Genomic DNA, 22,711 nt, shown 5'->3' with positions numbered 1-22,711 from the left:
GGACGGAGGGAGTATTAGATATAAAATAAAATAAAATTGATAATATAAAAAATATACTATTTCTTTATTAAGTTATTATTTTTACAAATATGTAAAATATAATACCCCTCCGTCCCATTGTCCCATTGAAAAATTGTCATTTTTCATTTTCGTCCGTTTCAAAACAAGATCACCATTTCCTAATGTAGTAATTATACTACTTACTTAACCTAATAAATATCATTCTAATTTACAATATATTATACAAATGTCATTACTTTTATATTACACTATATTAATGGTGATATTTTTGTCTTTTTTTTACTACAATATAATATAATACTAATATTAAAAAATTTATATGTAAAAAATAAACATCACTGGGGATGGAGAGAGTATATTATATTCTTTAACAATATTAATTCAAAAATATGTTAACTTTCTTTTATTATTATTAGTATTAGATAAGCACATCCAATATTGTTGACCAATATTTAAAGATGCCACAGCACTGCCGGGAAGTACAAGTATTGATTATGGTTGACATTATTATTATTTTATTTAAACATATTTATACCCACACATCATTTCCAGCGCAAAAAAGGGTGCATTTATTTTATTTCTATTATAATTTGTTCACTTAAATTATAGTAATATTGTTACTTAGCGGCATTCGTTCTAAAATTATAATTCTATTTGTGTTGCCACAAATTTAAACAGAAATGATATTATATTGATAGTCGATAAAAATTATAAATAAAAAATCTTTTTGTCATTATAAGTATATTAATGTAAAAAATAGTTATATTTGTATAATATTTCTTCCGTTATGCAAATCTGTGTCCATTTGATCGGGCACGAGTTTTAATAAAAATGAGTAATAATTGTTAATTTTTACTTTTATAGTAAAAAATAATACAAAAAAAAAATAATTTTTTACTTAAAAAAAATGAAAATATTTTTCGATGACAACCTAAAAAGAAAGTGAACATAAATTTAAATGAGAGAGAGAGTAATACAAACCTAGACATACATTTTATATATTTTTTGAATATAATATATATTTTAAAGTAAAAATACTATGATACTTGTATAGGAAATGTTGAAGAGTATAATTTTCTTTTATTTTATTATTATTATTATTCAACATCTCAACTTTATTGTAAAATGATCATATTTAATATTTTGTTTCACTTGTAAGTATTAAAACAAGACAAATAAATGAGTAGAACACAATCAAATGCTATAATTTATGGTTAAAGCTATCCCAAATTCATAACACTAATAGTAGATGAATGATTGTTGGTTGCAATAATTTAAGGGATGGTTGTTTTTTCTTTAGTTTTATTCAAATTTTATATGAAAATATATATAGTTTAGAGTTTGTTCACCATCAATTATTATTGATATAATTTTATGAATATTAATACAAAAATATAATATATATTCACATAATATAAATAATATATTTTATATTATAAAAAATTACAATTCAATACAAATATCATTTTAATATTATTATTGATAAAAATTTCCATATATTTTATTAACAAAAATGGAAAAAAATAATACTTCAAACTAACACTAAACAACACGCCCTCCCTTTGTTTGTTTGTAGTTCGAGTTTATTTTTAATTTGAAGTTTGATTTTAAACATTATACAGTGAAAAATTAAATGTATTTTTTTTTTAAAATTTAAAAATCATTAATATATATATATATATAAAGCAAGCACTCAGAATTTTATTTATTTTGGTTTTGTGTCTATAAAGAAATTATTTCAATTTAAATTGTTATGATTTTTAAAACACAGCCAAATAAGAGCAATTTCGATATAGTAGTTAATTATTTGATTTAATAAAATATTATCTAATTATAAATCGAATTACAATATAATAAGTTTAATTAAAAATAAATAAACAAAAATTTTTTGAAACGAACACATATATTGAATTCAATATTGAACTGAGTTAAAGTAAATTAGGAGGGCTCAGGTCTACGTGCTCAGCCCACTAGACAACTTGGGCCCAAATATACTTTGGTCCGTAGTTTTTTTGAATTTTTACTATTTTATTTTATTTTTTAAAAAAATATCAAATCATATTTATATATTTATTTTCATTATTCAAAATTAACCACACAATATAAAATTATTAAAATAATATATAATTCTATTTTATTGTTATTTATTACTACCTCCGTCCCAAATACCTGCTGCACTGTAAACACGGTATTTTAAGAGGAATGTAATTAGTAGAGAATTAAGAATGTATTAGTGAAAATAAATTATTTTATAATATAAATAATTATAAATTAATATTAAAATAACTAATTAATTTAATTAAAAAAATTTAAAAAAAAATTAAAAAATTTAAAATGTGATTAAAGAGTGTAATCATTTTCGAAAAAAGAAAAATAACATCGTATCGTATATGTGGGACGAATAAAAACGATAACGTGGACCTTGTATATGGGACGAAGAGAGTATTATTTTGTAGACAAATGAAAATAGAAAATTTGTACGAGTACTTTTCCATGAGTACTACGTAAACGACGAGTAATTAATTTTGAATTTATCTATTATTACAAACAAATAACATACGCATCCAATGGATGGGATCCACGTGTTACTCAAAAATCTGCACCTGTGTGGCTCATGTTAGCGCGCGGGCTCGCCATTGTGATAATGTTTGCAAAATCATATCCAAATCCAGCCACAGGATCGCTGCCGCGTGGACCAATCGCCAGTCCCCTGGTTTTTTATATGTTTTGTGTCCTCAAACACGCCGCAGAGGCAGTTACCAGTTGTTACTTTCTCACTCTCGCAGAAGCTCGATCAGCGCGCATGGCGACCACAGTGATGAGTTCAGTGACGCTGAAACCGTCTCCGTTCACTGTGCAGAGGTCATCCGCCAGAGGCCTGCCGTCGCTTGCCAGAACCGGTCGCCTTAGAGTGGAAGCTAGTAAGGTGAAGAAGATCAAAACCGACACACCGTACGGTGAGTGCTGATTCTATTGTTGTGTGTTGTTTCTTGACGGTTCGTTCTAATTTCTGAGAAGATTCGGTTGTTTTGATCGGTTTTCTTTTGGACTTGTGTCCAGGAATTAATGGCGGAATGAGTTTACCTTCCAATTTGGACGCGTCCGGCCGGAAGGGGAGGGTACGTCGCCTTTTGTGTTGAACTTAAATGTTCTTTAGCTATTGCTGCTTCGTTGTCGGTTTCGGTCATGTTCGTGTAGTAATTTGTAATCAATTGAACTGTGCTCGTGTCTAGATCGATCGAACTGATTTTTCCTTTAAAATTCTGCAAAACTCGAGTTTAATCTCAATAGCTACCTACTTCATCCTTGGATTGAGCTGAGAAACTTGTTTATCTTTTGTGCCTAAAAAGTTTTAACATCTTCAACACAGATTTGATTACTATTAAGAACAGAATTATCGATCTCGGTCATGTTGAATTAGTAATTTGTAATCAATTGAACTATGCTTGTGTCTAGATCAATCGAACGAGCTGAATTTTCCTTTAAAACTCTGCGAAGCTCAAGTTTAATCTCAATTGCTACCTGCTTCATTGTTGAATTGAGCTGAGAAACTTGTTCATCTTTTGAACATACAAAATTTCAGCATCTCCAACTCAGATTTGTTTACTAATTGATGAGATTATAATGGATTCATCTTCTAACTAGATCCATTCAAAGGCGATGCAAAACAAACATTTCCTTACCTGATTTGAATGCAATTTGTTATATGTAAATCAGGGGAAAGGTGTTTACCAATTTGTCGACAAATATGGCGCCAACGTCGATGGATACAGGTACATGAATAAAATCAACCTTCAATTATCCAATCCACACAAACAAATTAATACATACATATCTAATGGCGGTCATGTAATTTCTCAAACTCACAGCCCAATCTATGATGAGAAGGAGTGGTCGCCAAGCGGTGAAGTCTACGTCGGCGGTAAGTTTGCTCACCACAAACTTCAAATTCCTTTTGTTCATTTCCATCCATGTATATGCATATGTATCAAATTATGTAACTATACGTATACAAATATAATTACTGTGCAGGCACTACCGGGTTGGCTATCTGGGCGGTGACGCTTGCGGGTATACTTGCGGGAGGAGCGCTTCTGGTGTACAACACAAGTGCTTTGGCACAGTAAGGTTAGTTAATCTGTGTATGTGTGTGCTGGGATCTATGGACATTTCAAAGCACTTTACTGTACTTCAGAGCCCATGCACATGTATATATATAAAAAGAACATATGTATGGAATATTTTGAACATGAAATATTACTAATTTGTTGGATTATTGTGGTTGTGTAATTTTAGTCTTTGTTTTTGTTGGATTATTGTGGTTTGTGTAATTTTAGTCTTTGTTTTTGTTGTTTTTAAAATATTTTGCTAGAGTAGTAGGCCCTGTTTAGACATATATACTCCTTTCGTCCATTTTGAAAGTTTATATTTATTTTTTGCGTGTTGATATTTTAATATTAATTACTGTATCAAAATGTAATACAAATAAAGGAAAATGAATAAAAATATTTCTACTAATATCTTATAATAGTAATAGAATGACTTTTATAAAAAAAAAAATATTCAAATATAAAGATATTTTTAATGTTAAATAGTAAATGTAAATTTATTAAGTAAACTAGTTGAGTATTTAATGTGACTTTTTTTTTTTTCCCAAAAATTGAATAGAATCAAATAAGGGAAAGATGATTTAGGTAAACAAAGCTGATATCTATGGTTTAACTGTATACTTAAATATTTGGGCATGAGTTAGTTATATATATATATATATAAAAGATAATACTGTTATATAATATATAATAATATAATATAGTTTGTAAGTATATATATATATGTGACGTGTGAGTACAATATATTTATATATATATATATAATGATTACTTATATGTAAATATATGTGTGTTAGTATATGGAAATAGAGTGAGAGAGTAGATGCAGAAGTAGATAATTGTTTTTTTTTTAAATTGTATTATCATATTTATAGGTAAGAGTGAATATAAGTATCGACATAAAATGGGCTACGTTGTACACTACGGGTGTGTTTGTTTGAAGGATTTTGGTGGATTTCCACTATTCATCCAATTTTTTTCCCCCAAAAATATCAAATCAAACATCTATTTTTTATTTTTTATATTATACTAAAAATCAATTTTACATTCAAAACATCACATCAAACCCTATTTATATCACATCATACAACTATTCAAATTCAAAATTTTTATTATTCAAATCCCAACTCAAAATCCAAACCTCCAAACAAACACACCCACGTGTGTATAACGTATGTAACAAATACTCCAATTATTTTGATTTTTTTTCTTTTTTTAGGAAAAGATTACATTGATATAATTTTTTAATTTTTTTAAAAAAGAATATATATATTTATGATAACCTCCTAAAATAAGTGTATAGATTTGGACGAAGTGAGTATTTTTACCGGAAATTATATGTAATGTGAACGATGATAAAAATTAAAGCAAGCATTAAATAATTGATAAAAAATAGTGGAATAAATAAAAAATAGTTACATATTTATTATTAATATTTGTTACAATAAAAGTAATAAAATTATAAGTAGATAAATATGATTTATAATAGACGAATTATTCATAAATTTAGCTGAGGGCAAAATAAAGTAACTTTAAGTGACAAATAAAGTACTTATTCAGTCGCATTGGAAGATTGTCATTTTTTATTTTTGTTCGTCTCAAAATAAAGTTACTATTTCCTAATTTAGTAATTGTACTGTCTACTTAACATAATAAATACAATTCCAACTTACACTATATCTCACACAAGTGTCATTACTTTTATATTACACGATACTAAGAGGGACATTTTTGTCTTTTTTACTACAATTTATTAACAATACTAATATTAAAAAATCTACGTGCAAAAAGTAAACGACAACCTTGCAATGGGACGAAGGAAATACTATAATTTAAATTAAATATGGAAACAATGCATATGAATAGAAGTGTCAAAAGTAAACTCGACCCAAAAAATCGAACCCGTTCGACCTGAAATTTTCAGGTTCGGGTTTGGGTATTTCGGGTTTTAAAAAAATCATGTCGACCCGAACTTGAAACGAAAAAAATTCGTGTCGTGTTCGGGTCGTGTTTCGGGTTGACTTGATAACCTGAAATATCAAAATCAGGTTAGGTTTTAGATTTCGTGTTTCGGGTTGACCTGAAATTTTTATTATTATTATTTTAATTTATAATATTTATATTATTTTAAATATAAAATAATATAAAAATTAAAATAAAAATTATATTTTTTAGGTCAATTTAATTTTTTTTAAATTTTTGAGTCTGTTTCGTGTCGAGTTTGTATTGAGTTTGTTCGAATTTCGAGTGACCTGAACCTGAACTCGACCTGAAAGAATTTGTGTCGTGTTTGAATCTAGGGTTTCATATCAGATTTTGAATTTGAGTCGAGTTTGGATTGACAGTTTTTTTATTATCCTCATGGCTCTATCTGACACGAACACGATCCAAAAATGTGAATCGACGACCCTACTTATGAAAATAATCACAACTTTCATTCACGAAGGGAGCGGGCTTAATATCAATGCATTTTTATTGGGCCAACAAACCAGCCTATATAAGCCGAGCCGCCAGCCAGCAAGCTGTCGTCATAATGGCTCTGATGCTCACCCATAAAATAAACATAAAAAACTAAAATATGAATATCAGTGCCCGGGTTCGCACGTGCTAATCTCGTGTCGACGCAACCGTTGGATTATTAGTACCAACAACATAACTACGTAAGTACAAACTGCCCTGTGGGTCGACGGTCAAACGTGTGCAATAGCGAACACGCTTATTTGCTTATCTACTGTTCATTGGTATTACTCAGTACATAATATAATTATTTATTAATGTAAGGCTAAAATTAAATTAATACTCACACAGACATATTCTAATATGATAGTTTTAAATTGAAATAAATAAACAATATATATAAGTTGAGTGTATCACAAGAAGTGTCCCTAAGTTAACGCTAATTTGATTGATGTATATCACAAAAAAGTCCTTCCTATAGAAAGACGCACATAAACCAATTAAATACTACCAGCGTTGTATACAAGTAATATTTTCGATTTGATTTTCTATACAGTTACTTTCATCCCAGGTTAAATGTATACAATTACTTTCGCCACAAATTTAAATAATAATAAAATTTTAATGATAGTAGATAATTAAAAATAATATAAAGATAATATTGTATTATTTTTTGATGTAAAAATGATTATACAATGATAAATATATAATAAAATAAAGGTACTTATTAGCAGGGTGCACAATTATATCCATATAATATACATATATATATATATATATGGACTAAACGATACCTTCTTTTATTTAACACAACAGCATGTGTGGTGTTAAACAAGATCAAATGTTGTTTGCCTATTTTATACAATGTTACGATAATTTGCTCCAATTAGCACTGCATTAACATATATTTACCTTATAGCATTATTAATAAAATATCATGTAAAACATATATATATATATGTATGCATAGCTAGAATTGAAATTTAATTATATATGTCGATATTTTTATTTAGCCTGTGGCTGTAGCCCATAACAGTGAAGCTACAGTTGCAGGACGAGACACTGCTTGTATCAATACTGTCAGCACATGCATGCACCAGCAGGTCACGTGCCGCCAAAATCAAACAACCCAATGTATTTTAAACCATCTCTACTCTAAAATATCTTCTGTTCTTAAATTAATCTTTTATTTATATATTTTTTCCATTGCGGAATAATTGATTTTTTATTTTCTTTTAATAATTATTTTGTAATTTTTTGAATATAAATATATATAATATTTATGTATATCTATACGTTAAATAATTATTAAATTTTTTTTATAATTAATTTTTGTATTTTATATGTATAATTTTTTATTATATATTTTTTTGGATGATAGTATGAAAATGAGATATTATAGAAAATAATATAAAAAACTAGAATATATGGAAAATATTCTTTTTAAAAAGAAAAAAAATAATTATTAAAGTAAAATTACTCTATATCTAACTTATGTTTTCACTGCAGCTACTAAATAAATTAAGCAAAAGTTGGATATGGTCTAAATCAAACATAGAATACGAATTTCTTACTCCAATTTGTTATTTATGAATTAGAACTAGAAGAGGTCATATTGTACAGCTGCAGGTGTACGGTACTTTATTGCAGTAAGAGAAGGAGAGAGAGAGACTGCAACTGCCTACATGTACTATAGTGTACATTCACACAACACAAATGAATGACCATTGAGTAGTATATTCATATTATTATGATTATGGTTATGATTAGGATGTCTTTTGATTCCTCTATGACTTTTTCACTTTACCCTCCTGTCTTCATTTTGATTATGTTTTTCGAGATCCGTAAGTTTAGGGACTATTTCATTCACCTAACAAATGACACCATATAATATTATACTCCATTAATACATACTTAATTTTTAAGTATTTATTGGAGTATATATTAATGACACCATACGCTAGATGTGATATTTAAAGTATAAATTAATATTGTCTCAAATATTAATTTTTAAATTAAAATATTATAGTACTAAAATTTTATTTTCATACAAAATATCATATCAAATAAATAATTATTCTTTAATAGTTTCAAAACTTCAAATACTTTTAACACGTATTTAAACACAAGACACACAACCTATAACATGCATTGGTTTATTCATTTGAGTAATTCAATTTTCTAAGAGGAGTATATTAAAAGCAACATATACTATATATTTTCGCATGAGAGAACTAAAAAAATATTGGGTATGTTTCTTTAGATTGGGTTTAAAAAAATTAGTTTGATTTTGATATTATAATAATATATGATGAGATATTTTGTAAGAGAAAAAAATATTTTTTTTTAAAAAAAAAACGCAGAGTCCAAATAATAAAAATATAAGATTTTGGGCAAAAGAAACATAACAATTACTTCTTCCAAAAAATATATTTTTACTTTTAGGTCCAAGTTTTATGAATATATTATAAATAATATTTTTTTTTCCTTTATAGTAAAAAATGAAAACAAAAAACAAAAATTAGATATAATTTTTTTTATTAGAAAGAGAAACAATGAGATTTTTAAATGACAACCAACAAAAAAAATAAAATGAATATTTCAATGACAGCAGCAGCAGTAACTATACCTTATATAAATAATTAAACAAACACGGAATCTAACTCTATTACCACGAAATAATTCTAGAACAAAGAGCAAATTAAATGATGATGTGAAGTGAATTGGATAATAGCCCATGGATCAATAGGTTTGCTTTTTTATTTTTTTGTTATTTGAAACACAGATTAACAATAAATATAATCACTAATATAGTATTAATTTTTCATTATTATTATTTTCTATTAAAATTTCCCAAAACTAAAAAATCTCTATCGGAACTTCCAAAAACCTCTATTAAAACTGAGCCTAGAATGGTGATAAGGACAGGGAGAAGTGGGGAGATAACGACAACTGAATTCCATAACAGCTTATGATAGAGATATTTTATAGCTATTTATCCCTGCCTCCCTCTACCCATTGTTTCATTCAATGACTCTCTCTCTCTCTACGCAAGCAGTGGGTACGATGGAGATGGGTTGGATTTTCTAGGCTGACCCCAAAACAGCAAATTAAACAACATAAACCACAACAGATGCTTCCTAATGGGGTTAACTGACAGTAACAATTTTGAATTAAGCACACGGATTGTTCTTGCTGTTCTAAGCTTTTATCATGAATCAATACCAAATGCAGAATCAATTTGAAGAAGAAGAGAGATTGATATGAATATGTAGAGATTCAGTAGTGACTGGAAGAAATTGCAGAGCAAATTATAATATCACATAAGAGGAAGCTTAGGAAGATAATGCTAATTTATTAAGATCCATATAGATAGGATGAAGAACAGAAGGATAAGTAAGCATTGGTACCTGAGATGTTTGCTGCGTTAGATCATCGTCCTCTATGAAGTTCGATCCGTGCGGAGCTTCGTGCGGTGCTGCTGGTTTCTGTTTGCAATGGCGGAATCTTTCTTCTGCGGAGAAGAGAATAGAGGAAAACCGAAAACGGTGGATTTAGAGGTACCTCGAAGTGTACATACCGGAACGTTGAGCACCGGAGTGACGCGGACGACGTGAGCGGAATTTGATCGCTCTATGCCTCCTCGGTGTCGGTGACGAGGACCGCCGTTGAGAGTGCTCGGACTGCTTGAACTTCTCTCCAAGCTGTGGAAAAGTATTTTGCCGGAGGAGATCATTCGTGGACTGTCTGCTGAAGCGTCGCGCACCGGAGGTGTAGATTCCGATGATTTCCGTAATGGACTCCGATCTGACGACGGCGCGGCGGCCTTGAGTTTGACCGCTCGAGGTCTGGGGAGATTTTTTGTGATTTGACGTGTGTTACGAGGCGCGGCGGAGATAGGTTTCTCGGTGTCGAGCGAATGTCGAGGAAGATCGTCGTGTTCGTGAGGTAGGGATGAAGAGAGCGATAGGCGTGAGGAGATTGACAGCGACTCGTTGTCGGATTTCTTGAGCAGAGGATGAGTTAACGGTGATGAATCCATGGATGAATTTAATCCGGAGTTGGAACCACGGAGAAGAAACTGCTTGACGCTTCTAGAAGTTTTTCTGTTCTGATTATGAGACGCCGACGACGACAGCTCCGATCCTGTTTTGTGAATTTCTTGCTTAGCAGTGGTGTTTAGATACAGCTTTTTCAAGCCAAGGAGGTCCTTCCAGTGGCCGGAGCAACTCGGCGCTTTGGGAGAAAACAGGTAAGTATCAGTGGCGGAAATCTCATTTCTCCGGCGAGATTTCGAAACTTCCTCCCGTGTGACTTCGGACGAATCCAAACCTGAATTATCCGACTTCTGAACGGTGGAAAGGTGCAGTGGCACGAGCTTTCCGTCGAAGAACAGCTCATCGGCGGGGAGCATTTTCACCGGATCTTCAAGGCGGAACTCGAAATCTACAAAATCCTTGCCAGATATTTCTGGATCTGAATCCTCCTGCTTCTCTTCATCTACATTTCCCACCTCCGCTTCATTATTCACCATGGTTGATGTGGTTTTAGACGCCTCTTTATCTGGAAACTCGCAGCCGAACGACACTCTAGGGCTCATCCACCCATACGACGGACATTTAACCGGTTTACAGTCCAAAAACTTATCCGACAACATTCCGATGTTGTTCAAGCACGCCGACGCCATTTCCGGCGATCATGCAACTCGTTCCGAACCTCACCGCCAAAACAACAACAAAAACATACACACAAACCGCAAAACACTACACAATCACCACAACCGCATATATTAGCCAAATTCAAAGCCAAAATCGAGAGAAATTGAATGTATGAGCAAATAAAGGCAAACGTAAATAAATGTGGATGCGGAGCTAGGGTTCGCACTGCTCTGAATAGCTTCGTTTGTTGAGAGCGTAGCGTAGCATTGTCCGCTTCAGAGTACACAGATCGCAGTGCGCAGTACACACTCTGCCCATATTAAATAGCACTGATCGTACGGTGGGTCCTCACCTGCGTCCAATCAAATCACGACACGTGTGATCCGGTCAAAACTTACTCGAAGGATCCGGTTTCTTATAATGGAGGGAACCAACTTTTCAAAATTAATTTTAATGGGTCTCAAATTTAGCTTTCCAAATATAGATATCCTCAGCCCAGTCCAGCCCAGCCCCGTCAAGACCCTTTGACTTGGGCCCGTTTGAACTCGAGTCTAAAAACATTAAAACAGGGGGTCGGTCGGGTCTCGTGGTGTTGACATGGCCCGGCCCGTTTAACTACTGCATTTCAGCTCGGCTTGGATCAAATTGAACTTTGATAAAAGCCGGTTTGGATAAGGCCAAAACTATAACAAACGGCCCATGATCCCATTTGATTTGGGCCGGGCTAAAAAGCTAACAATATACATATAATTTTGAAGATTAACAAACTGTTATTGTAAAATTTATAACCTTTTTAGATTTTATTTTATTTATTGAAATTTAATATTTTACTATATCTATATTTTTCCCACACCTGCACATTCCAACTTATAAAAACATAACTCTCTAAGTCGGTGTCCACCGTTATTTCCCCTAACCGCTCCACGTATATAAGCTATAAAATTGACACGTGGCACAGTACCGCCAAAAACCCTAATTATATAAGCCGTCCTTTCAGCGAGAAGAGGAAGAGTAGAGAACGATGGCAGCGCGTGGAAAGGACGACATTAAGCACGCGACGGCGCAGGCGAAGCTGTCGGAAGACGAGGCTTTGAGAGTGGGATATTGCAACGGCACGCCACTGGAATCCGGTAAGATCGCCGATTCCCAGCCGGTCGACCTCTTCTCCGGCGCTCGTAATATCGCCGAACAGGAAGAGCCACCGCCGACGAACCAGCAATCCCGACCTCCCGGCGCCGGCGATGAAGGGAAGCAGAATCAAGGATCACGCTAGATAGGTTTATGTTTAGAATCAAAACGTTGTCGTTTTCGTCTTTCCTGAAACTACATGTGATCAAATAAATAAACAAACTAGTTGTGTTGTTCAGTTGGGTCGTTTTCAGTTTTCCTTATTTAACAATCGTGGTCTCCACTATATAATAAAATTATTTCTATTTTTTTAAACTATTTTTAATTATTGCGTTCAATACTTTTTCAAACTATTTTTAATTATTACTTTAATTTATTTTTAAAAATCAGTATTTTAATCTTTTAATTTTTTCTTACGATTTCCAATAAGACATACAGACATACATTATCCCTTTCTCGGAGGGGACGAAAGGATTATTAATTTTAATTTGAAATTAGAACCAAATAAAAATAAAAAGGTATTATAAAAAATTAAAGGGCACTGCCATACACAACATTTCTTAAAAGGTGCAAATTGAGGCTAACTGGTACAATATAGAGTTAAATTAATCTTAATTTAAACATCAATATTCAATTGATGTTACAATTATAAAATTATTATATACAAATACCATAACAATATACTTATATATATTTTTTCATCACAACTCGATAAAATAACTTAAGAATATTTTAACAGCAATAACATATAAGCAGATGGTAATTAACATACCTATCGTATTTAATCAACAATATATATATATATGTATATATAAATACACCAATCATACTTAATCAACAATATACATACACATATATGTATATAAATACAAGACATTAAAAGGATGACATGGTATGAATTTGCGACTGCTGTCACACATGTTCACCTAGCATATCTAATATTTATTTTTTAACATATAGTTAAAATAATCTAAAATATTAGGCAGCAAACACATTTGTAGCATTAAATTTAAATCTACACATTAAACATATACAAATTTACTAAATTAACTCTATAAAATCTAGTTAACTCAATTTCCCATCAATAAGATCAATATAACATAACCATCTTAACCGTAGCCAATAGAGAGAGATCCCAAAGAACATCTTAGAAGGGATGAGACTAGCACACCAACAAGGAGAAGAGAGCATCAAAATAAGCCCCCAAGAAACACAAAAAAAAAGAAAGAAAATCCAAATCACGAGAGACACAGATGGCATACTTCAAAAATCTGTTCCATCATGTAGAGAGAGAAAGAGAAACCAACTTATAACTCAAAAACACATTTGTAAAACGAAGAGTGAGAAAATCCGAAGCAGCAGAAGCAATTCTACATCATCTAAATCTACAGCAACATAAACAAAAACAAAAACTAGTGTAGTATCTTTCTCACTCATGACTTAAAGACTTACCTTACCACCTTGCACTGCTTTTAGTATTAAGATAGATGATGTTGATGACGATACCCAAGAATGATAATAATATATCAATCCTTCACCTCAGAAAATAACCTGAAATCGCACTCGGTAACTTCATCCCTGCCACGCCGTCTGCCTTCATTCACGGCATTAGATTGCCGCCACCGGAGGCGCTGGCAGCCACCGCCGGAATCGGCATTGATCGCTGTGTGAATTCCAGGAGGACCTTTTTCTGCTGCTCATTAGTGTGGGGAAGGCTCGCCCGGAGAAGTTCGACAGGTATTTCCCTGCTGATTGCTTTGGCGAGGTCAGATCCACTGTCGCCATTCGTCATCTGCTGCGCAAGGAAGGATTGCACAACGGAGTCATATTTGCTAAAGCAGTACTGAGTGAGAAGGCCGAAGAAGGCGTCGAAAGAGGCCTGCCAGAAAGCTCGGTTAGGCGCGCTGCAACTGACGGCAGAATGAGAGTCTCGGAGCAGCTCGGTTGCCCTCTCGAGCACAGATTTGAGAATAACAGACGCTCCATCGCTGGAAGGACTGCCGATGGGGCGCAGAGGGGGGTGCTCAGACGAGCACACAACGGATGCGAGACAAGCGGCGAGAGCTTTAAGCTCCATACTGCAGACGCACAACGACACTGTCTTGGCAAGGCTGGTGGTTGTTGCGAGAGCTCCGGTGTCGGGAGGAAGGTTGCCGAATAAAAACCTCAGATTCCGGAGTATTGCCATGCAGACGACTCGGGTGAGCTCGCCGGGGTTTAGAAGTTGAAGATACTTCAAAAGGAGTTTCCGGCCCTTAGGTAGAGAAGCTAGCCGTAAGAATACAAAATCATCCCTAGGAGACAAATTAGCCGGATGGCCATTTTTCCCGAGTGGGTCGACAAGCTGAAGTGACGACGCTAAACCTTCGAGCAGAACCTGTCTCCTCTGCCTCAACTGAACCCCGCCATCTTGGAGCTGATTAAACTGTAGAAATCTGTCGATATCGTCAACATCGAGTAGAAGGCACATACCGTCTTCGATAGTCACCCGGGCTGCAAGCATCGGTTCTTGTTCTAGTGGCTTTTCAGAAAGTTTTGATTCAGAACTGTCCCCACTGGTTGATTTCGGGGGGTCGATTTCTAGAAGTGGCCGTGGCCTGCGGATTGAAGAAAACGAAACCCTTCCAAGAGCATCAACCTGTAGAAAAGCATGCTGCTCGTTGCTGCTCCGAGGCTTAGAAGAACTGTCCCTCAAATTCGTCGGGCAGAAATGATGTTTCAGCTTAGATTCAGCAGATTTTATCGACAGGCAAGCTTGATAGTAATAATCCTCTACATATGGATCGCTGCTGTGAGTAGCTGCAAGCTGAATCCTAAGAATATTTTCAATCTCATCCGCAGACATGTGCTTCGATCTAAACCTTGGCCATCCCCGATCATTCCTCTGGCCATAAAAATCAGAGCCTGGATGAGGATGAAGCATACCTGGTCGAATTCTCTGATGTTGCATAGCCCTTTGATCTCTCAAATCCGGTAACCCGAGCATGTCAAAGTTGTTGAGCATAGGAGGCGACTGAGAAAGCTGAGAATTCAGAAGTTGAGAATGCGGCCCGGGTAGATGACCAAAGGAACCGTGATACGGAAGCTTCATCCTCGGTTGCTGGGAGTGCAGAGGTCGCAGCTGTGCAGGCATTAGACCATTTTGGTGAGGAAACTTTTGCGGCGGAAAATTGTTCGGGAGACCAGAATGATTTCCAGGGTGTAGGCCACTTTGCGCCGCAAACTGATTTTGCAGCTGACTGTTAACCGGGGGACGACCATGAGGTAACTGAGGAAAATTTCCACCAAACTGTGATCCATGAGGCACAGGATTAAGTTTAAGCTGAGGATTTGGGAAAGTAGAAAGACCGGATGACACTACTGGCGGGTGATAAGGGATATTAGGATGGCCAGGCTGGTCATTCGGCAAACCTTGCTGCAATCGGCCGCCAGGGGGTGGGTATGTAGTGAATGGTAATTTTGGGTTAAGAATTGGTTCGAAAGAATGCTGATGATGTAGGCTTTGTTGTGGAGGACGCTGCAGTTGTTCAGGGTATGAGGATGCTCGGGACAATGATTTGGGCTCCATAAAGTGGGCAGATGGGGAATGTGCCGAGGGCCATTTCTGGCTTTCCTGAAAAGATTCAGCATCATAACCATGCTTATCAAACCAATTAGGGTAATCCAAACCAGGCGGAAACTCTGCAGCCGATGAACCTGAAAAGAAAAACCATCATCAGATAAGGATATGATAAAATGCTTACCATTACAGATTAAATGTTTTTGCCACAGAAAAACTCGTTGAAAATGTCTTCACAAATTAAAATTTTAACTGACACATTCATCATACATAGCTTCAAATTCAAATCTTGGTCGAACTTATATTTAACTAAACCAAACCACCCAACTAGTAATTTTTGCATTCATAACTACTTAACTCCCCAAAAAGAATATATATTATCTCACGGAAAATTTTACATCTGAAAAAAGTGTAGCCTTTCTACTATCGCTATTTAAGCAACGGTAAGTACCCAAACATACTTATTAGAGACAGCCTGCTTCTTTAAGCTCAGACTCTGGGCCAAGATATTAACACATCATGCACCAAGCACACTTCACAAACAGTGTATATACACATTAATAGATGTTAAGCACAACCCTTCTCAAGGTTTCAGCTCCTAGTAAAAAATCTATGAACGCATTGTAGCTCACCAACAGTGCATATAGATACACCCTAGTTATTAAGCATGCTTTATAATCTATTTGTACAAAGGAGATGAGGAAAATTAAAACAGCAATTCTCTAGCAATGTTTGCTTTCTGCAATGCTCTTCCTTGCCTATACGAGTATAAGGCTCTTCTAATCAGCTATAACCAGGTAATTCCTATATTTCATTATTATCAAGAACCAAATAGAAGTTCTACTTCAATACTCTTTGTTTCATTCTCCCTCTACAGTTCCTTCATCATTCATGTCTTGCCCATTTTCATCTTTTCATTATAGTAGATTTTTGTTCTCCTTTTTTTAATATAATCTGGCGAACAAGCCATAATCACTTTCTTTTAGGTTAGATATGTTTGACAGTGTGATTGCCTAAAATTGGCTGAAACATTAAATATAAATTGCACACAAGGCGCATTTTGAGGTCTGAGACTTTCAAAGCTAGCGTTTTTCTTTTAGGAGACATTGAGACTAGAGAATGGTAGGAGCACAAGTCATGAGCCTAAGTGTATCTTTTAATACTTCTTTTAATTAAAGACATATTTAATCAGGCAGTGTGAAAAAAGAAAGACATACGCAAGAAGCAGTACATGCGGCCAGCACCTCAACAACGTAAATGCTGAGGCAGCACCATTTTTACACCTAACACCAAGGCAACATTACCAAAGAATTTCTAGTTTTGGTTAAACGGCGAAGGAGTTAACTTTTGGTGCTATTGTTTTACTGACAAATAAAATTCACTTGTCTTGAGAAAGTCTAACATGCAAATTTCATTTAATAGTTTATATATTATATATACAAAAGATGCTATGACAAGTGGCTCTAATATATAAACTTATTTATAGCAATACGACAACACATTCCAGAATTGCCTTGCCACATGGCTTCAAAGAGCTAGCACAACTGTGGTGAGTTATGTATACTAGAATAAAAGTAGCATCTCATAGGGTATTATAGTAACTTGTCATAAATGTCAAATTGGCCTAACATGGAATAAGAACAAGTCAAGCTCAAGTTATTGGAATTTGTACTAGTATATACTACACAAAACCTCAAATTTGATATAAATTGAGTACAAGTTGCCTCAATTGAAATGAGGATTGCAGCCCAAATAAGTGCTTGATCACCCACAAAAACCCAACTCCCTCATTAAATCCATTCCCATAGCAAAGAAAGGTGGTCAACAAAGGAAATAGAAAGTAGGTTTTTATAGGGAAAACGTAGTTTTAGTCCTATAAGTAACACCTCTTATAATTCTAGTCCTTCATGTAGATGTTTTCTTCAACGAAGAGTGACATTTGATGGTTCCATAATGCATTTATGAGTATCACGTGCATATACATAACTAGAGCGACAATGAGTGAGCCACAAAACCATTACTATACAAATTCCACTTAAAGAATCAAAATGATAACAAGGTACTAATTATAGGACCAAAAATTCACTTTGCCCTTTTATCCGTTATTAGTTACACAAGTCTAAAATTTTTCAATGCAATAAAGACCAGAGTTTACTTCCACGCAATGAGGAAAATGGAAATCTACTATAAGCGCAAGGCAATGAATAGGGCGTTTTCATTTTTGGCTCAAGGAGCATATAAGGAAAATGATAAATTGCCAAAGGACATAATGCCTAGTCGATCACTATTTCATTTATTGTGACATTAAATATTCTACAATGTCACAATATACAAAAATCAACGATTTACCAGATTTTATAGTTCTAAGCTCCACATTGACTTATCACAAAAGTGAAAAGGTGTTAGCATTGGGAAAACAAAAAGATCCAAAAATTGGAAAAAAAAAAAAAAAATGGTCGGGCAAAAAGGACATCAATTTTGGTCGTTGAGTCAATTTATGGATCCAAAAGTTAGGCACAAATGGGCTCAGTCTTAAACAAGAATAACTGTCTATCATTCTAATATTGCGTAATAAACATGGATTCAGTTGTAAGTCTAAGCAAAAACACATTAATGGAGCTGAGTACAGTTAACTAGGTTTTAAGACTTCAAACAAGCCTAGATACATTTGAGCGTGTGCACTTCAAGCATAGTACTTCATCTTAGAACCACATCTTGAATAGCTAAGCTTCAATTGATTTATTTTTAATTTGACATCTAAATGCACGTTCATCCCCAAAATGTTTACGATTTTACGAACAGATCCATGAACATTACGAAACTTAGCAAATGATAGCACATAAAAGAGTACCAAATCAATTACTGCACTAGGAAGCAGTAAAATCACATAAGTTAATCACATAGTAGTTCCAGTCATGATACAGTTATCGAGTGTGTCCAAACCATAAACGACAAAAGGCATGTTTCTATCAACTTTACTAAAACAGGAAATAAGCAGAGCAACGAACTGCCACTTATATGGAAATAAGTTTTTGAAAGGTATTCTGATTTAAATGCACTCACTTTCTCTGAGCCGCCAATCTCTGCCACCACCTGTACTTGTAGGTAGATTGACATCTGTGTTCAACTACATTAAAAGTTAACACGTGTAAGTAAACAATGAGATACCGGTAACATCATTGCAACATCAAGCTTAAACAGGAAAGCAGAATCTAATGAAGATTTGAAATGATCTACAACAAGAATGTATAAGAAATGAGGCCACATTGATCATCATGCATGCAACGTATAGATATCTTACATGTGACAAACACGGCATCCATCGCAAGGACACTTTAACCAGATATAAATTGACCATGGACATTTACTCAAGTATCTGGAACATATTCTATACATACACATGAAATCTAAGAAAATATGCTAAAGCCTTACCTTCAAAAATGTGCTAGAAAGATCATCAATGTCTGACAGGGGTCCCAATGCATCATCCTGCAGAAAGGCCAGAAGAAAGAGTTAAACGTAAATCCAGTCCACCAAACAGGAACAGAAACAATAGAGTGTTGCTATCCATTGACACAGACTTATACAAAACATCACTCTCTACTTCTACACGATCAACACATTGAATAAACTACTGAAGCTATGGCTCACAGATTGAAAGACTAGATATTCCTGACCATAAGAAAATGCTCATATTCAATACATGGAATATAAGGCCATCAATAAAACAGTAGCTGCAATGAGTAAATAAGCAGAACATAAAACTTTCAGTATATGCAAAAACAATACCTAACCAGTAAAAACTAAATAGATACATGAAATTATTGAACTTAGCACACAATTTCAAACAATTAATAGCAACCTCTCCCTTGTCCAACAGAAATCCTTCTTCCCCTAGCCCGAATGCAACAATATCATCCTCTTCATCTTCCAATCCCCCAAGTTCAACCTCCTCCATTACTTCGCCACCAAAGAATTCATACCTCGATGCATCAAACTCATCCTCACCTGCAAAAAGAACAATAAAGAATACTGAGGTCAAGCGGTGCAACAAAATCATCTGCAGAGAACCCACTAAAAATTAACGAGTCGTAATTTCAAAACCAAGTGGACCAAAATTAGGTCATAGAAGAACACTCGTGATTTCATTCCGTAAAGCCCAGAATTAACTCCAGAAATTAAAGAAATCCGATACTTCAATTCAATTAATTGATATTGTATAAACGAACATATTACGCAGATCCGATTACTAAGCTTAAATACACATCTTAAAAAAAGTATATTACGGCAAACCTGAATCTAGGATTTTTGAGCCAAACGGTGTAAGATCCTGAATCTTAGACGAATCACCAATACTGCCTCCACCACCGCCCCCGCCGCCGCCATATCCATCCATTCCAAACTTTCCTGCTCTAACAAACAAACCCTAAGAACAAATACACACCACTGAGCTACCACAAACCCCCAGAAGATTCTCCGAACTATATATAACTCAAAAAAGGAACTTCACAAACAAAACCAAAACGAAATCAGCACCAAGCAGTCAAAATTGTCAGAGCTAGACGACGTGCCCTCCGCGTATCAATCCCCGCCCTCCAAAATTCTAGGGTTTCCGAAGAACACCAAAACGGTCGGTCGCCCAAAATTTATCAAGCATGAACGGGAAAAAAACAATTGGACACTGAAAAATCACAACCACAGTTGCCCAATAATCATCTAGAATAACAAATCCCCCTCAGCAAACCCTGGGAAAGGGAATAATTGAGCGAAGAAAAGAGGATAGAAAAATCGTTGCGGAGGATTTGGATTTAATCTATGGGAGGGAAGGAGGGATTGATTGATATCGGGAGGAGTCGTGGATTTAGGGTGGGCGCAACGCAAGGGAACATTGGACGAACAAAAGTAAAAACTCCAGCCGAAAGGTTTTTTTGCACGTCCGGAAATCTTTTATATATATAAATATATATATATATATATAATTGATAAATAATTTCAACGCGCGATTTCAATTTTCATTGCATTGTTTTTTATTTGTTTGATTTTTTGACATAAAAACACGACAATTGCTGGGGTTTGTTTGGTTTTGATATTGAATTTTCTATTTGAACATTATTTTAATATTATATTTTATTATAAATCGTAGATTGAACAATGAGTTTCATGAAAAAATACAAACAAAATACATAATTGTTTGGTTTTGATTAGAAACAAAAGTTTTCACTTTTTTTTTTTATCTAACTTTTAATAAAAATATATTTTATTTTATATAAAATACTAGTATTTTTTATGTCTTATTGAAATATGTTATTTTATAATATGATTATTAAAAAAAATATTCTGAGTGAAATCTAAATGTAATAAGACGATATATATTATTTAATATTATATGAATAAAATAGATATTAATTAATTTTAACAAAAAAAAACATCAAAGATATTATGAATTAAATTATTTAAATTTTTATAAATATAAATATACATTATTAATGCAATTATTTAAATCATAAATTATTAAATTTTTTTTTGTTTGATTGTAATCTTTGTTTTTTTTTATCTAAATTACATAATTTTTTATATTTCATGGAAAAAATATTATTTCAAATCAAAATACAAAATAAACACAATATTATATTCTCAAATATTTTCATTGTTTATAAGTTTTTCTTCTTTAAATATCAAATCAAATTCATTTTTTTTTTTTTTAATAACGTGAGAATTCGCAATCGTTACTAATTGAGTGTATTCTTGGTGAACTTCGACCCAACCTAATTCCCTACAAATTAGGACCAAAAAGACACGTCACACTATACTATGTGTGACAAATGAACTTTCAGGCGTGGTGTTTGAACCCCTACAAACTCATATGTTTTATATTATATTAAAAATATATTTTATTATTCAAAATATTACATTAATATTTATTTATATCTTACCCAATGATCATTAAAATTAAAATTTTTACTGCTTAAATTCAAAATTCCAATCAAACATAATGTTACAATTTATTAATTATAAAATACATTGTTTTAAATTTTAAATTTTAAAAATTTCAGCTCGACTCAACTATGCATGAGTCCGATTTTCATATTATATTTGAGTCGAATTTTCGAATTATGCATATTTTTATTTGTTCATATTAATATAGAGTTTGATTGTTTAATATTATGATTTTTAATTTATTTTTTTATGTAGAGTAAAAAATAATATTTTTATATTTAATACAAACTTTTTGTGAAACAATAAAAAATATATGTATTAAGAATTAAAAGAAATATTTCGTGTAAACAAACACATAATGAAAAATAATTATTGATATAATTACGGGTAAAAGAAACTTTGTCTATTCATTAATAGAATTATGAATAAATAAAATTATTCAATAAATTATATATAAATATTAACGTAAAAAAAAATATAATTTGACAGATATAAAGATATAAAAATACATATATCTATACAGAATATTTAACATGTAGTTTATTCACTAATGGTGTGTTCGTTTAATTGATTTTTGACAAAATTTTATTATTCATTCTAAATTTTTTTTCTAAAAATATAAAATCAAACATATATTTTTTATTTTTCATATTATACTAAAAATCAATTTTATATTCAAAACATCACATCATACAATTATTCAAATTCAAAATTTTACTATTCAAATCCCAATTCAAAATCCAAACCTCCAAACAAACACATCCTAAAAAAATTATTTATGGGTGTGTTTGTTTGGGGATTTGGATTTTGAGTTGGGATTTGAATAGTAAAAATTTTGAATT

General features: G+C 33.0%; 4 protein-coding genes across 4 annotated transcripts; 2 read left to right on the top strand and 2 right to left on the bottom strand.

The window, feature by feature from the left end:
• Positions 1-2,761: 2,761 nt before the first annotated feature.
• On the top strand, positions 2,762-4,297 carry LOC127253325 (photosystem II 10 kDa polypeptide, chloroplastic). The gene is made up of 5 exons (XM_051277868.1): positions 2,762-2,978; positions 3,082-3,140; positions 3,739-3,794; positions 3,891-3,943; positions 4,054-4,297. Exons 1-5 carry the CDS (start codon positions 2,825-2,827, stop codon positions 4,146-4,148), a joined length of 417 nt encoding a protein of 138 aa, XP_051133825.1. The 5' UTR covers positions 2,762-2,824; the 3' UTR covers positions 4,149-4,297.
• Positions 4,298-9,229: 4,932 nt separating this feature from the next.
• On the bottom strand, positions 9,230-12,134 carry LOC127253184 (uncharacterized). Its single transcript, XM_051277632.1, has one exon. The coding sequence runs from the start codon at positions 11,272-11,274 to the stop codon at positions 10,030-10,032; it is 1,245 nt and encodes a 414-aa protein (XP_051133589.1). The 5' UTR covers positions 11,275-12,134; the 3' UTR covers positions 9,230-10,029.
• Positions 12,135-12,241: 107 nt separating this feature from the next.
• On the top strand, positions 12,242-12,611 carry LOC127253186 (SEED MATURATION PROTEIN 1). Its single transcript, XM_051277633.1, has one exon. The coding sequence runs from the start codon at positions 12,267-12,269 to the stop codon at positions 12,516-12,518; it is 252 nt and encodes an 83-aa protein (XP_051133590.1). The 5' UTR covers positions 12,242-12,266; the 3' UTR covers positions 12,519-12,611.
• A 791-nt stretch (positions 12,612-13,402) lies between these two features.
• Positions 13,403-20,864, bottom strand: LOC127253183 (protein PAT1 homolog). The gene is made up of 5 exons (XM_051277631.1): positions 20,226-20,864; positions 19,795-19,940; positions 19,365-19,421; positions 18,996-19,059; positions 13,403-16,069 (listed from the first exon to the last, which is right to left on the bottom strand). Exons 1-5 carry the CDS (start codon positions 20,326-20,328, stop codon positions 13,974-13,976), a joined length of 2,466 nt encoding a protein of 821 aa, XP_051133588.1. The 5' UTR covers positions 20,329-20,864; the 3' UTR covers positions 13,403-13,973.
• Between the last annotated feature and the right edge of the window lie 1,847 nt (positions 20,865-22,711).

Source organism: Andrographis paniculata, unplaced genomic scaffold, assembly GCF_009805555.1.
Source record: "Andrographis paniculata isolate CXL003 unplaced genomic scaffold, ASM980555v1 Contig50END, whole genome shotgun sequence".
Taxonomy (NCBI): domain Eukaryota; kingdom Viridiplantae; phylum Streptophyta; class Magnoliopsida; order Lamiales; family Acanthaceae; genus Andrographis; species Andrographis paniculata.
This window is presented reverse-complemented; position numbering and strand designations above follow the sequence as displayed.

Coding starts and splice junctions, on each gene's coding strand:
- LOC127253186 (XM_051277633.1), top strand. CDS start 12,267: ATGGCAGCGCGTGGAAAGGACGACATTAAGCACGCGACGGCGCAGGCG.
- LOC127253325 (XM_051277868.1), top strand. CDS start 2,825: ATGGCGACCACAGTGATGAGTTCAGTGACGCTGAAACCGTCTCCGTTC. Junction 2,979..3,081: donor CAAAACCGACACACCGTACG/GTGAGTGCTGAT, acceptor ACTTGTGTCCAG/GAATTAATGGCGGAATGAGT. Junction 3,944..4,053: donor CGGTGAAGTCTACGTCGGCG/GTAAGTTTGCTC, acceptor ATTACTGTGCAG/GCACTACCGGGTTGGCTATC.
- LOC127253183 (XM_051277631.1), bottom strand. CDS start 20,328: ATGGATGGATATGGCGGCGGCGGGGGCGGTGGTGGAGGCAGTATTGGT. Junction 19,422..19,794: donor TTCTGTTGGACAAGGGAGAG/GTTGCTATTAAT, acceptor GCCTTTCTGCAG/GATGATGCATTGGGACCCCT. Junction 19,060..19,364: donor TTTCTAGCACATTTTTGAAG/GTAAGGCTTTAG, acceptor CTTTTAATGTAG/TTGAACACAGATGTCAATCT.
- LOC127253184 (XM_051277632.1), bottom strand. CDS start 11,274: ATGGCGTCGGCGTGCTTGAACAACATCGGAATGTTGTCGGATAAGTTT.